Source organism: Artibeus jamaicensis, unplaced genomic scaffold, assembly GCF_021234435.1.
Source record: "Artibeus jamaicensis isolate MK-2021 breed Jamaican fruit bat unplaced genomic scaffold, CSHL_Jam_final contig_834, whole genome shotgun sequence".
Classification (NCBI taxonomy): Eukaryota; Metazoa; Chordata; class Mammalia; order Chiroptera; family Phyllostomidae; genus Artibeus; species Artibeus jamaicensis.
The window spans coordinates 2,466,581-2,481,108 of record NW_026521981.1 but is presented as its reverse complement, the minus strand read 5'-3'; the positions used below and the strand labels follow the sequence as shown (position 1 = coordinate 2,481,108).

Sequence of the window (14,528 nt, the reverse complement as noted above, 5' to 3'; positions counted from 1 at the left end):
AGTGCCCAGAAAGTAAAGACTGACATCCAAGTGTGTGGGTGCCTGGGAGGAGCGCTGAGATTGATGACCACGCTGTGGGACGACCACGCTGTGGGACAAGTGTCCTCTAGCTGCCCTTTAAATCTCCCTGTGCTTTCACAGTCGGCTGACGGTGAGATGCGCATGGCCAGAAGTGGGGTGTGGTTTTGTAGCTATGCATTTCTCACACCCCTGTAGCTTTGCTGTGTTCCTTTCCTATACTACCCCCATCACACCAGATGGGGTAGTTCTTAAAATGATGTGGCTTGACTGGGGCTATACTGCTTCTCAACCTTTGATGTTGCGAATCTGGTTAAATGCAGATTCTGAGTCTGCTTAGTCTGAGTAGGGCCTAGGAATCTGCATTCCTAACACGTTTCCAAGTGGTGCCCGTGCACCTGGTCCAAGGCCACCCTTTGAGTAACAAGGTTTAACCAATCTGTGCTGTCAGTGGTTAGATGGCCAGGAGGACAGAATGATTTCTTGCTCTTTCCCATTAGTAAAGTGAAAAAGCATAAAGCAAAATGAACTCTCAGCTAGCAGCAGGCAGCCCTGTGTGATAGACTGAATAACTGATTCAGAATCAGGAGACAGAGTTCATTTCTCACTTTAATCCCAAGGGGGTCTGAACCACGTTTATCTTCTCATCCCAATTTCTTGATCTCTTCAATGAAGAGTCACTCGATCACCGAACGCCTGACTAGTCCAGTTCCTCTCATGACTTGCTTTGAATTAACAGGATGATGGTTTTAATGATGTGTGAGGCTCGGCATTGCCTGCTGAGGAAGAGATGTGTTAAGTTGGAGATAATTGTAGTGTTTGTTAGGCCAGCTTTTTGAGAAAAATGAATGGACTCCACTTAGGGAGCTAACTAGAATGAACATTTCAATTTACTCCTGGGCTCAGAAATTGCTGAAATCCCCAAATTTCAAAGGTGGAATAAATATGACTCAAAATGCATAAACTTTTAAAAAGGGTGATGATCACATAAGTCCCTTTCAGGGCTGACATTCTGTGATTCTGTGCTGGCAGCTGTCCCAGTCCATATTCCAATTCACCAGGCATAAAAGACAGCAATGAAAGAGAATAGGCTGGCCCTGCTTATGACAGGTAAGCACCACCAGCTTAGTGCACTCTAATAGCCCGGGTTACAGATGAGATCCCAGCTTAGCCAGGTCCTCGTCCTCTTGTTCCATCCCAGTGGTTCTTGACCCTGGCTGCATATTAGAATCAGCTGGGGAACATTAAAAAATAGTGCCTGTGCCCCTCCCCCCCCCCCCCCCGCAGAGAGTCCAATTCATTCTGTCTGGAGTGTGTCTAAGAAAGTAGAGGCAGGATCGAGAACCATTACTCTCTAGTTCAATGCTAAAGATGCACTGAACTTCCAATTCATGGGGGCGATGAGCAAGGAAGTACAGAGGGTCACCATAAATCCATAACTGTCACTGGAAAAATGGGTCAGCATTACCTGAGGATGAGCCCCGTGTGCTTGGTGCATATATGTGGGACTGTGCCTGCATACACATATTGTGCACATGTGCACACACATATTATGCACATGTGCACACACAGTGCAGAAGTTAATAGCATAGAACTTAGAATAGGACAGACCTGTTTTCAAATCCCAATTCTGGTACTCACCAGCTAAATGACTTCGGATCAACTGTCTAATCTAAGCCTCAGTTTCCTTATGTGTAATATGAGAATGATCATATTATCTATCTCAGGAAAGGTTACATGAGCTAGACCAGGGAGGCACAGAGCCCAGGGCTTGGCTCAGTAAGCACTCAGTAAGTTTTAGCTACTAAAATGGCCACCTTCTTGCTGTTCTAGGTTACTGTTATCATTCTGGAAAAAAATGATGAAAAGCCAATTTGTACCCCAAACTCTTATTTCCTGGCCATCCCAGTGGATCTGAAAGTTGGCACAAATATTCAAAATTTCAAGTTGATATGTACTGATCGTGATTCCAGCCCCAGGTCTTTCCGTTACTCCATCGGTTCAGGTACAGTACCTGACATTGACTGTCCTGGCCCAGCTCTGGGGGTTGGAAGCCTCACTGCTGGTCAAGGAGAACGAGTGGGGGTTGTGTGCTCACCCCTGATCTGGGCACAGTGTGTGTGGGTGCAGGATTGTGACTGAGGACAGCAGGATGAGGGGTGGAACAGTCCCAGTGCCTTTCTGTCTTCCCCCGGGCTTCCCCTTCTTCTCACCTAGCTCCTCCTCGGTTCTCACACAAGGCTGCCCAGAGGCCCTAGGGAGGGTGTACCATGCTGATGGTGAGCCCCAAATTCCCAGAATGTCATATGACTTGTGAATCATATTAATGTAGTTCAATTTTTTTTCTAGTCCAACTGCTCAACTTGCACGCTTGTAGTGGGGGCAGGGAATCCCAGTCCTTGCTCTAGATAATAATAGATTAATTAGATTAAATGCATTTTTAAATGTATCCTCAGGAATTCTCTTTTGTTCCATTTATTTTCTCTCTTTAAAAATATAACATTGCACTAGGGGTGGGGGAGGGGGAAGAGCACCCCTCCATGGAAATGAGACCGAAATAGCTCATCTAATGTAGTGTTGGGCCAGAGATTTAAACCCAAACAAGCAGAGCGATTCCAAGCAAAAGACTAAAAACCCATCTTGGCTGCCTGCTGAGCCCTGGTGAGCATGAACTCTGAACAGTAGGAAGCCTCTTGAGCAGGCTGTGTCACAACCCAGGGGCAGAGAGCACCTTGAGACTGCAGTTGTTGAAGATGGAAATAATCCATATTGAGAACCCCCAGGCCTTTATGGAGCACTTGGCTGCTAAGGGAGCAAAAATTGCATCATCTCCTGCTCCATTTACTGGTTTTCAGTTGGTAATGAGTCTGGAGCCACCAGAGGAATGAGCAAAGGCTGCTTGGGCGAGCAGCCTTACTGCCTTGTTCCCTCGGCTGTGAGCCCTGAGCCCTCACAGGCTGTAGGGGAAGGGGAATTGGGTAGATTCAGGAGGACCTGGAAGTGCAATCCCTGCAAAGCCAGAAGGTACCTTCCTTTGGGGGGAACTCCAGGGACATATGTCATTAGTTCTGCATGACCCACCATGTTCCACAAAAGGCAAGAAGTGAGCTTGGCCTATGGCTAGAAATGTGGCCTTCTCTACCCTCTTGTGCCTACTTATTATCTGAGTGTAAGGCACACATGGTCCAAATAAATGCTGCATGAGAAGGACTGGGCTAGAGAGGCTGCACCAGGATTATTAAATCTCTCTGCAAGGTACTGGCGCTGCTGCTGGGACAAATGCACTGTTGTCCTTTGTGCTCTTATTCCTTTTGCAGCTACACTGGTTGTGAGCAGTTTCTTTATACTAATGACATTTCTGGTGCAGTTAAGGCCAGTATTGCAACCCTGGTACACTGGAAATAGTCTATACCAGAGGTGTGGACATTTGCAGGAAAGACTGGATGCAGTTTTCCTCTAAAGCTTTATTTCTCACTCCCTTTTCTCCTTTGCCCCAAATCCTTGTCTCAAATCTCATACAGGCAATGTCAATGGTCATTTCACCTTTTCTCCCAATGCTGGCTCCAATGTCACACGGCTGCTCCTTGCGACTCGCTTTGACTATACTGGTGGGCTTGATAAGATCTGGGACTACAGATTACTTGTCTACATAACTGATGACAACTTGCTGTCTGGAAGGAAGAAAGCTGACACACTGGTTGAAACAGGGACAGTGACACTGAGTATTAGTGTCATTCCTCACCCAACTACTATCGTCACCACAACCCCCAGGGTAAGGGTTTTGGGACCTGGACTCCTCAGTTACATCCTTCTGATTAACATCAATGGAGCCCTTTGACCCAGGAGAAATGTGGGATGGACCGAAAAGAGTTGAGGTGTTAGGATGTTGCCAGAAATGGCAACCATAGGCTTGGTTTGGGTAGTCACTGGGTGGTAGATAGATTTGGATGACACCTGAGACTGGTAGAACCACCAATTTTTCCTCTTCTTGTAACTATAGGTGTGCATTTGTGGAGGAACTTGTGATAGGTCAGGTATTCGCCAGCTGTGGTGCTTGTGGCACAGGAAACAATTTTCATGGGCATGTGGCCGGTTACTACCTTCACAACCCCTCCTCAGTTTGCTCTGAAGAACCATAGCAAAAAGCTATGCCTGTGAAAGCAGGTAGCTGCCTGGTGCTCTTCTCTTCTGAAGAGTTATGATGCACCAATTGGTATCCAACTCCTCATCTGCACTCCATTAAACTTTATTCATGCAATCTACAAATGTTGATTTAATACCTATAATATGCCAATCATCTTGGTAAACAAGCCCAAAATGATCTTTGCTCTCATGGAACTTATAATATGGGGCAGTGGTTCTCAAAGTGTGGTCCCCAGACCAGTAGCATCAGCATCACTTGTAGATTTGTTAGAAATGCATGTTCTTGGGCCCATTTCAGAATATTATAGTTATACCTCACCCAACCACAATCATCACCACAACCTCATGGAAAGGATGTTGTAACCTTGAATCCCCAAATACATCCCCAGACCTAATAGATCAGAAACCCTTCAGTGGGGCCCAGCAATCTGCGTTTTTAATAAACCTTCCAGGGGGTTCTGCTGTGTGCTAAAGTTTGAGAGCCACCAGTCTAGAGGGGAGACAGATTAAATACATGCAATTCAATAAAGGTATGTAGTTTAATAAAATAACTACAGATTGTGGTAAATGGCAGGAAGAAAAATAGGTAGGTGCCAAAACAGAACCAGTGTGGTAAAGGAAGGGGGAGTCTGGGGTCCGACAACAAGGTTACCCCCATGTGCCATGGAGGAACTGGCTGTCTCTGTGCTGACTCTTTTGTCCCCTTTCCTCCTGTTCCCAGTAAAAGTTATGCCCTTGGTTTGCAGCCCCATACTTCTAGTACACCAGAGAAAAGCTAATAAAAAACTTAAAAAACCACCTATGACAGGTGGTCAGATTTTGACCTGAGAGTCTTATCAAGAGCAGGTGATGTTCATCTCCGTGTTCCCAGTTATCACCCCAGGGAATGGAGGCATGAGGTGACCTTAAGGGTTTGCTATTGGAGTTGGAGCCAGTAATCTCCCCTGAGTAAGGAACTGCTACATTTCTGGGGCTTACAACATGACCCAGTTGTGGTATCTCCACTCCTGGAATCTCCATAAATTGTTTATCTGTCTCCCACGTTAAGAAGCAAATGCTGAACTTGGGGTTTCACTGTGATATCAGCCCACTCATCTGGCAGTGCAGCTTGTAGTGAGTGAACACTGACAAACCTACAAAATGTTACAAAAACAACTTTCATGGCTCATGCCTTCCCAGTGAGAGACAATGGCTATATTAGTCCCTGGGTTATGCTATGATTTGGCAGGAAAAAAAGCCAATGGAATTTTTTAGCTTTTGGGAAGGAGAAGAAAGACAGAGAATAAAATTAGGCCTAGAGTTGCTTTTTAGTTTCCTAAATTTCTGGGTTTTGATCTAATGGATGTCTGGAAAGACTATAAATAAGGTGATGAATTGAAGCAGCAAGAACAATGAGCACACAGATGTCCAATATACAGAACAAAAACAAAGAGTGAAATAAACACTCAATGTGGGAGAGTGTCGGGAACACTTCCACCCTCCATTCACCTGCCCCTCCTCTGTCATTCAAGCCCAGGATCACCCACCGGATCCTGAGGAAAAATGTTTATTCTCCATCAGCGTGGTATGTGCCTTTTGTCATCGCTTTTGGATCCATATTGCTTCTGATTTTCCTTGTGACTCTGATGGTCCAGTTGGCCAAAGCCATCCACAGACATTGTTCCTGCAAGACTGGGAAGCACAGGAAACCTTTGTAAGTTGCCAGTGGGCTGGGGTCCTTTCCACAACTTCCTTTGGGATACTGTTTTGAGTGACGTCAGCAGAAGGAAAGGTAGAGATTTAGAATTTCTTTACAGGGTACAGAGAGTGCCTGGTGTGAAGGAAGAAAAAGAACATACAGAAAAAGAATCCTAGCTCCCCTAATTTCTGGTGTATCCTCTTCATCACCTACTGGGTCAGGAATCTGTTCCTTTAGTTTTTCTGGGCAGCTGCCCGGTCCCTGATGTGTTCTCAAAGAAATTGGGACCTCAAACTCTTGATGACTTGCCCTGAATACATGCTTCAGAAAAAAAGCTGAATTGTGGGTAGCATTAGAATATACTTTGCTCTTATTTGCAGAATATTTAAAGGATGGGATGCAATTAGAGGAAGCACATAAAACTGATAAGGAAATTAAACTCCAGTGATTAGATTGGGCTTGTTCTTTTTCATCTGGCCCTGATCTCTCTCTCTCTAGGGCTGTACACACAGGCCTGTGTCCTCTCCCTCCCACCCTCTTCTGCTCAGTAACATGCCTCTTACTGTGACACCCTGCAAAGTCTTTTACTGGCTAAAGTGAGGTAGAAGAGTGAAGTGAAGAGAGCACTAAATTGTTTCAAGCTTCCCCCAGAGCTGGTGTCTAGAATTTCAGAAGCTCTTACAATGAGAGCATGATGGTTCTGAGCCTGGGCTTTGGAGTTAGACAAGGACTGAGTTCAAATCTTAGCTCTACCTTTTTCTAGGTATATGGCTTTGGGCCTCTGTGAATTCCAATGTCCTTATTTGAAAACAAAACAACTAAATGAACAACTGCAAAGCAAGCACTTAGCACTGTTCCTGATATAAATACTTAGATAGATTATTTTTAAAAATCTTGTTGCATTATTTCTCATGGCTCACTGAGCTCAGGATTTTAGATTCCCAGTTTAGTATAAGCCCAAGAATCTTGAGGTATTGGAACTTGAGTTCTAGAATTTCTCGCTGGAGAAAAGAAGGGGTGATAAGACTCATGTCCCTTTTAAAGATATTTTGAAGATTAACTAGTACTGTCAAGTAATTTAAAATTTGTGAATTAAAGACTCAACATAAAACTGTAAGGCATTAGCATAAAGATATGTGTTGCATTCTGCCATATTTATTGGGGAAGTTCGTTGCTATTGGCAACCTTGACTTCAAGGTAAGAAATCCCTGAGCATCTTTTGAAATTAAAAAAGGCATTTTTGTTTGGACTCTACTCACAAATTGATTTTAAAAATTGGCTCCAAAAGAGTAATCCTTAAGCTCATAAGGATGGTGGTACTCTGTAATGGGATTTGGATAGAAGTTTTTTAAGAGAATCACTCATCCAGTAGATGTTGTGACTCACATGCAATTTTTGCTTAAATGTTAAATATGCCCCTTAAATTTGGTTGCTTTAACTTACTTCCTAAATATTAATCATTTTCAACATGGCTAACTTAAAAAAGAAAAACTAGCTAGTAATTCAGACTCAGACCTAGTCTCTCTGGAAATTAGTTGTACCAAATGGCAGCCAACATTTGTCCAACAATAGCAAAATAGAAAACAATTAGAGCCACAATATTATAGAATTCAAGGTTATCATGGAAAGAGTCTTAGAATTTACATATATCTCTTTATGTCACAGGAAACCAGGCTTTAACTGCTAGCTCTTGAACCTTCAGCTACATACTAGGGAGAAAAGTGGGACAGGCGGAATTGCTGGGCAGTGTCATTGGGGTTGTTATGCTCTCAACCAGCATTGTCAGAGAATATGTATTATTCTCTGAAGTTCTAGAAAGCAATATTCCCAACTTATCAAACTTTCAGACCCTCCTTAGTCCCAAACCAATAGTGATGGAACTGCTCTGTTTGGAGCTAGGGTGGGAGCCCAGCCTTCAATCCAGTACCCATCCCTGGCCCCTTTCAGTTGACTCCTGAATCCCAGGGAACACAGCTGCCCAAAGGCCACCATGTTCTCACGAGTGTACGAGTGCAGGGTACTCTCAGGTTAATTCTTGTCCATTCCTTTTTTTTCCCTACAGAGTGAAGAAAGGAGGTATGTATGGTGCCTGTTCCCTTTGTTTATAGCTGTTGCTATTGTTGTTATTATTACAATTTTTGTTGCTCTGTTATATTGTATGTAAGGGCTTGAACTCAACAGAGCACCAGGATGCAGTTCCGTCTTGGTGGGTTTTAGCTGCACCATCGGTAGGTGGAATCACACTGAGGACAGGTGTAGCTGAGGAAAAGGAAGATCAGGGTACATGGTGCCATTTGCCCACTCAAATCACTCATTTCGGTCCTGCCTATCTCCTACCCTGAGTCACCTCTAATAAGCTCAGTTTAAGCACCTAGAGGTCCATTCCCCACCAAGTGGGACAGAAATGAAGAATTCTTTGTGGGCTAAAACACAGACAATATCTACTCTCTGCTGCTCACAGAGGGACTTGACCCTCCTGAGGACAGCTAGTGCTCTGTATTGGACAGATGACTCTTTTTAAAGAGCAAATAATACTTGATTCTGAGATTCTAGTGGTTTTGATTATTTCACAAGTTATTTAGCTCAGTCTGGTTAGATGGGGGGCTGGGTGCCGTCAGGTGGGCTGGGAGCAGTGAATGATTTTAGGGTCGTTGGTGAACTGAGCAAGTCCCATCTGACCAACTCCAAGCCTGAGGAGATGTCAGTCACACCCGGCCGAAAGTTTTGTCTTGAGGAGAATTGGAAAGTGTGTTTTCAAAAATAATTGTTTTAATCACTCCAATCATAGGTATGTGTGTCTGACATGCACAAGGCACATCTAAGCAGGATTAGACATTTAATTATAATGGTTATTAATCATACCAAATAGGATGATTTTAATAAATCATCCCAAGGGGATGATTTGCGAGAGCTGTCTCCCATCCTAGTTACTTTTTTTTAAAAGGGCATAGGGAGTAAATACAAAGAATCCCCCCATTATGAACAAATATATCAACCCAATCTTTCTGCCATTTAAAAACTAATTTCTTAGGTTCATAATAACAATAAGATGGAAAAAGAACAGAAAAAATTATTTTAGTTCTGTGTTGTGTGTGTGTGTGTGTGTGTGTGTGTCTGTTTTTCTGAGATAGAAAGCCAGCAACAAACATGTCTACAGACAGAAATTTTTTTTTGCCATGCCTGCCATGCTGATTTAAAAATCTGTTTAAGAGAAATTCTGTCATGGAGGTAGAATTTTAAGGTCAATTTAATGTCCAAGAAGATTAACTCCTGCCTGTTCTGTTCCCTGCAGAAATGAAGAATACAAAGAGAGAAGTTGTGGTGGTGAGTGTGGTTGGCCACAGGCCACCTGGCTTGAGTGGTGGGTTGTGGGGGCTCCTGGGTCTTCTCTGAGGCAGGCCCTGCCACAGGCTCATGGGGGTGTTTATCATTCAGGGAGATGCTTGTATTTGGCCACTGGAACAGATTGCTGTGTGATGAGCTCCTGATAGAATTTGTTCCCTCCACTGAACATGTCTACTGATATATTTGCAGAAGAACTGGATTTCATAAATATTGAATAGTGGTATTTATTATCTACACAAGCTCTTCAGGAGCCTGAGTTGGGGAAGAGGAGCTTAAAAACCAGAACCGAAGATTTAGCCTTCAATGGGATTTATTTTTTTCTTTGCCCTTCCATAACCTTGCGGAAAAAGTGATAGAGAAGAGCAGTGCCTGGGTCTGGGATTGGCTCTTCCCACTTAGCCATATGATCTTGCAGACTCACTCAGCCTCTTCAAGCTGCAGATTCCTCATCTGTGAAATGGGAGTGAGAACACCTGCCCTGAGATAACAGGTGGAGAGATATTTTGAAAAATATTAAGAGTCAAACAAATGCAAAGTGTTATAGCTGAAGAGTTACTCAAACCTTACCACCCTGTTTTTCTTTTACTGAGTGTGATCCACCCACTGGAAAGTGATGGTAGTTGAAGGGGACCCTAGCCAGCTCTCCCATCCCCCCAATAATAAGACTGTCTTACAATCCAAGACCCATAACTTTGGAATGAAAAGCACAATCAGGAGGACAATCCAGTGCACTGGAATTTTTGCTTCAAGCTCATCAGCTAATTGTTTATATGTATTGGTCAGTATACAAACAAGAGGAAGGAGTCTTATTGTCTGAGGCAAGTACCCTTCATTCAGAGACTGCTTCAGATTTATGTAGTGTTAAATTAATCAGTCAAGTAAATAAATTTCCATGACCATAAAAAGTGGTTTTGTGGAGCTGATCAAATGGATGAAATCCATTTCCCCTTTCTTCAGTGCTGGGGAGCTAGGGAGAAGTTAGTAGGTAATGGCTTATGTGATAAAAAATGAGAGGTTGAAGGGCCCACTGAACTTCAACACTGTCCTCCTTAGCATGCTCAAGAGTGGCACCATCGGAAAGCACCCTGCGAAGGAAGGGGGTGTTTCCATGTGGTCAGAGATCAGGTCCTGGAGCGTGATGCAGAATAGGGATCAGGGCAAGAAAAAGATATGGAACACAGAGCTTAGATATGACAGCCAGACCCTGATGCAACATCACTCCAGCCTATGCAGCGGGACACAGCCAGAGCCCAGGCTGGGAGCACATTTGTGTTCCTCTGTCCCTGCCCAGCAGTGGGCTTAGGCAATACAGGTCTTAGCTGGTGGTGTGTGGCATTTCTATTCTTCCTTCTATGCAGCTTAGATACCCTGTATTTAGGATGCTTTTCTACACCCAAGTCTATTACAAGTCCTCTTTCCACTCCCACCTGCTCCCCCATAGCATCCTATATTCTCCGTCATAGAGCCATTATCACTCTATATTGTAGTGCCTGTGTGTCAGTGGCTTCCACTTGATTGCAAGCTCTGTGTGGACAGTAGCCACCCTTACCTTGTTCCCTGCTGTGTCCCCAGCATCTAGCACAGTGCCTATTGAGTTAATAAATGCCAAGAAGGCCCTGGGTAAGAAACTCAGGCTGTGAAGTTGAGTGGCCTTGCCCGTGAGGAGAAGCATAGGATTGTGCTTGAAGCTGTCTTTTTTTTCTCTTTAGGAAACAATCCAGATGAGCACAGTCTTTGATGGTGAAGCCATAGACCCAGGTAATTAAGTGGCAGTGCCACCCATAAGAGTGATTCACACATTGCAGGCTGGTGGAATGGTGAGGACCTTAGCTAATTGCATGCTCTTAACTCAGTTCCAGTTCATTTGGTTATGTTGCCTATGCAGTGCTGACTCTTCTAGACTGCAATACAAAGTGATATCAGCTCTGAACTGAGCTGGCTTGCACATACACGTGGGCATGTGTGAGGCCTCCAAGGGTTTCCACCTCTGGGCTCCTTCTTAAGGACTGTGCCTCTGTCTAGACTCCCTTTCTAAACACAAACCGAATCAAGAAAATCACTGAATATGAGAACCCACATTTTTCCCATTCATGGGATTCAACCCCACTCCTGATCCATTCTTAATGCTTCTAACACCATCCTATTTGGTAGTGAGAAATATGGAGAAATGGCAAGCTTGGCTTCTTTTTTTCCTAGATCAGGGCCAAGAATTTCTTCTTGGTTGGCAAGATGAACATAAGGTAAAGCTGGCCTCCAGAGCTCTCATCACCCCCATGAAATCAGCTCTGAATTTAGCTCCTTTACACACATCTCTCCACTTACAAAGGCTCAATTATAGAACATGAATAAAGGGAAGGAAACCAAATTCAGGAGGCAAGTGTGTTGGCTCCTTGCCATGCTCACATGCAAACGGCTTGGTCCTCCTCAGAAGGAAGATGGCTCCTCTCCAGCAGAGGCTGCTGCTGCTGCTGCTGGAATTAAATTTCCCTCTATTATTAGGTACTTGTTACCATAATGTGCCCACATTAGCATAAGTGCTGGTAGGATCCTCAGCGGAGAGGCCACTCATGCTGCATAGAAATGGCAGGAGCCTGAGACTCTGAGGTAAAAGCTAGGGAGAACCAAGGCCTTTACTCTGAATCTGTGTGTCTGAGAGAAGGAAAAAGAAGAAATGAGTCAACTGGACTAATGTCAACAGACATATCAATTCATGTCTGCTGGCTCCAACACAATAAAAATGACTCCACTGCATCATCTCAACCGAGACCAGATTTGGGTGTCTGTGTCTACAAATCTCCACTAACTTACCATAAATAAAAATCAGTCTTTTCCTCCTTACTTGTTGACTTCCTTTGAATACCAGGGATTCAGGGGGCTTTTAAAACAAATCAGAACAAAATGGGTAACCCCGTTAGAAGTTGAACCTAATTTACCCAAAGCTCCCACGAATTCCAGATATACGTGGCCTTCTAACCTTGCAACTGAGATGGCCTTGAGTCTCCTGAACCTTTCTGTCCATGGAGTCATGGTATTTGCTACCTGTGTGGTAGGATCTGCACAGCCATGGGAAGGGCAGGCTGGCGATGACTGTTTGCACTGTTCGCAAGCCTGCTTTCTCTGTGATTCACACCTCCTAACATGCTTCCTCTTCTCCTGAGGTAAGAATAGAGCAGGGTGGAGATGGGGAGGAGAGAATTAATTGAATTCCCTTTGTTTATATGGTCATTGTATTTTTCCCTCCTAGTTACTGGGGCAAAATATGAATTCAACTCTAAAACTGGAGCCAGAAAGTGGAAAGATCCCTTCATGCAAATGCCAAAGTGGAAAGAGTTCAGCCCCCAGGGAGCCACCCCCAGCAGGGCTGTGTCTGCAGAAGAGACTGGGCTGCCAAGGAGCACTGACAAGGAGGGAAATGGGCTGAGTGGCACGGCACAGGCTGAGGGTGCAGGCCCAGGTTCCAGAAACCAGGATGGCAAGCCAGGCACCCAGAAGAACAGAGATGCAGCCCTCACAGGCAGGGCTTCCCCCAAGCCACACCCAGGAAAGTAAGCAGTGTCTGCTTGTTGGCCCCACGGCAGAGCACAAGAGAGGGACCTTGACTGTCTGAGGGATGCTGCCCACCCTAAATTCTCTGAGGGAAAATGTGGTGCCATAGGAGTGAAAATGTGGCCTGAAGAAACTTGGAGATCCAGGGTTCCATGTGGGATGTTTAAAATAGCACAAAGGCGTTTGAGTGCACAGTTGCCTTTTTCTGAGACAGCACAGGAGAAATTTCTCTCGGGTGTCTGTGCTGCTGATTAGATGGATTGGTAACTTTTGGACACAGAATTGTTGTGTTTATTTCTGTTGACTGCTGGGAAGCTTCCTGCAATTCACCCCTAGGAAAAACACAGAATTCCCTGACATTAATGCTGAGGACTACTCACACATCTGATTTTATCTTATTTTTCTGCCTTCATTTTAGTATCGCTCAGAGTTCTTCACTTATAAATACAGTTCAACACCATATACCTTCATAAGTCACCTTGAATATTTTTTGAAAGAAGCCATGCAGTGAAAAAATAGGTGAATAAATAATGTTATTCTTCTGGGAAGAAGAAAACAATAAACATTTTTTATTTTTTAATTGAGGTATAACATATTTAAAAAGTGCACAGACCTAAGGTATTCAGCTTGGTAATAGACTCCTCCCAGAGGTGGGACGATCTTTGTCGTCATAGATTAGTTTTGCCTTTTTGAATTTCATGTAAATGGAATCATACAGATATGCTTTTCTGCGTCTGCCACCTGTTGCTCAGCATATCCTGTCTGTGAGGTTCCTCCTGGTCGTACTGTGGATTGGCAGCAGTCCAGGTCCTTCACTGCTGTGGTGGCTGCTTCATGTTTTTCACTACTAGAAATTCCAGTGCTATGAATGTACTCATGTGTGGCTTCTGGTGAGCATCAACATGTGCTTCTTGGGAGCATACTCCTAGGAGTAGGCTCTCGGCATTGCTGGAGCCTGCTGAGAATTCCAAAGTTGCTGGCTCCACTCTACACTTCCACCAGCAATGACTGAGGGCTCTGGTTGCTTTTCTTCCTTGTCAGCACTTGATGCTGTCAGTCCTTTCAATTATAGCCATCTGGATTAAAATGTTTCTTGAAGTAAAGTCACTCTTTTTCTTAAAGCCCAAAAAACACCAACCTTACCACCTCTCTGCCCTGCTCCTCTCCTGCCTCCTGAGATTGGAGGGACCACAGGAACCAGGTAAGGACACAATGAGAAGTTCTATTAGCCCTAAAACTAGGTGTGAGCAGTGAACAGAAAATAAAGTATACCATGATGGAATAGCACATGGAACTTCTCAGAGTGTGCCTAGTGGAGAATGAGCAATCTTTGTTTTACCTCCATGTCCTGCTCCCCAGTTGCCAAGCCATTATTCCAATACCCATAAGGAACGACCAGGTGAGAGTCTAAACAGCTCCTTCCCTGGTGAAAAGCCAGGTAAGAACTCCTCACAATGGCCTGTAGGGGGCAGGCAGGATCCATCCTGAAAATAAGAACTTACAGGGAGCAGCTGCTGGTTTCTTGTGTCTGGGTGTTCGGGTGTGTGTGACTTCTCAGGAAAAAAGAAACATTTAAAAATGTCCTGTCCTGGCCTAGAGCAGGCAATGACTTATTAATAAGGGTTGGTTGCCAGGGAACTCCCTTGAATAGGTTTAAATTTTGCAAAAGAAGGCAGAACTGTTCATTTGTGGAGGTTCAAGTGGGTGAAGTGGCTGATTACCCATTTAAGACTCTGAAAGTCTGTGGAGCGCTGAGTAAAACACCTTCCTCAGAAGCTCTCAGCCTCAATGCAAGTAA

The 14,528-nt window shown here is 44.3% G+C and overlaps 1 protein-coding gene across 1 annotated transcript in view; it reads left to right on the top strand.

Moving 5' to 3' along the window:
- Positions 1-12,733, top strand: part of CDHR3 (cadherin related family member 3) — a 72,525-nt gene extending 59,792 nt beyond the window's left edge. The window contains exons 13-19 of the mRNA XM_037166377.2: positions 1,852-2,023; positions 3,540-3,790; positions 5,673-5,854; positions 7,902-7,915; positions 9,132-9,163; positions 10,894-10,942; positions 12,429-12,733. Coding sequence (XP_037022272.2) covers positions 1,852-2,023; positions 3,540-3,790; positions 5,673-5,854; positions 7,902-7,915; positions 9,132-9,163; positions 10,894-10,942; positions 12,429-12,733 — 1,005 coding nt within the window. The remainder of the gene's footprint in view (positions 1-1,851; positions 2,024-3,539; positions 3,791-5,672; positions 5,855-7,901; positions 7,916-9,131; positions 9,164-10,893; positions 10,943-12,428) is intronic.
- The last annotated feature ends 1,795 nt before the right edge of the window (positions 12,734-14,528 follow it).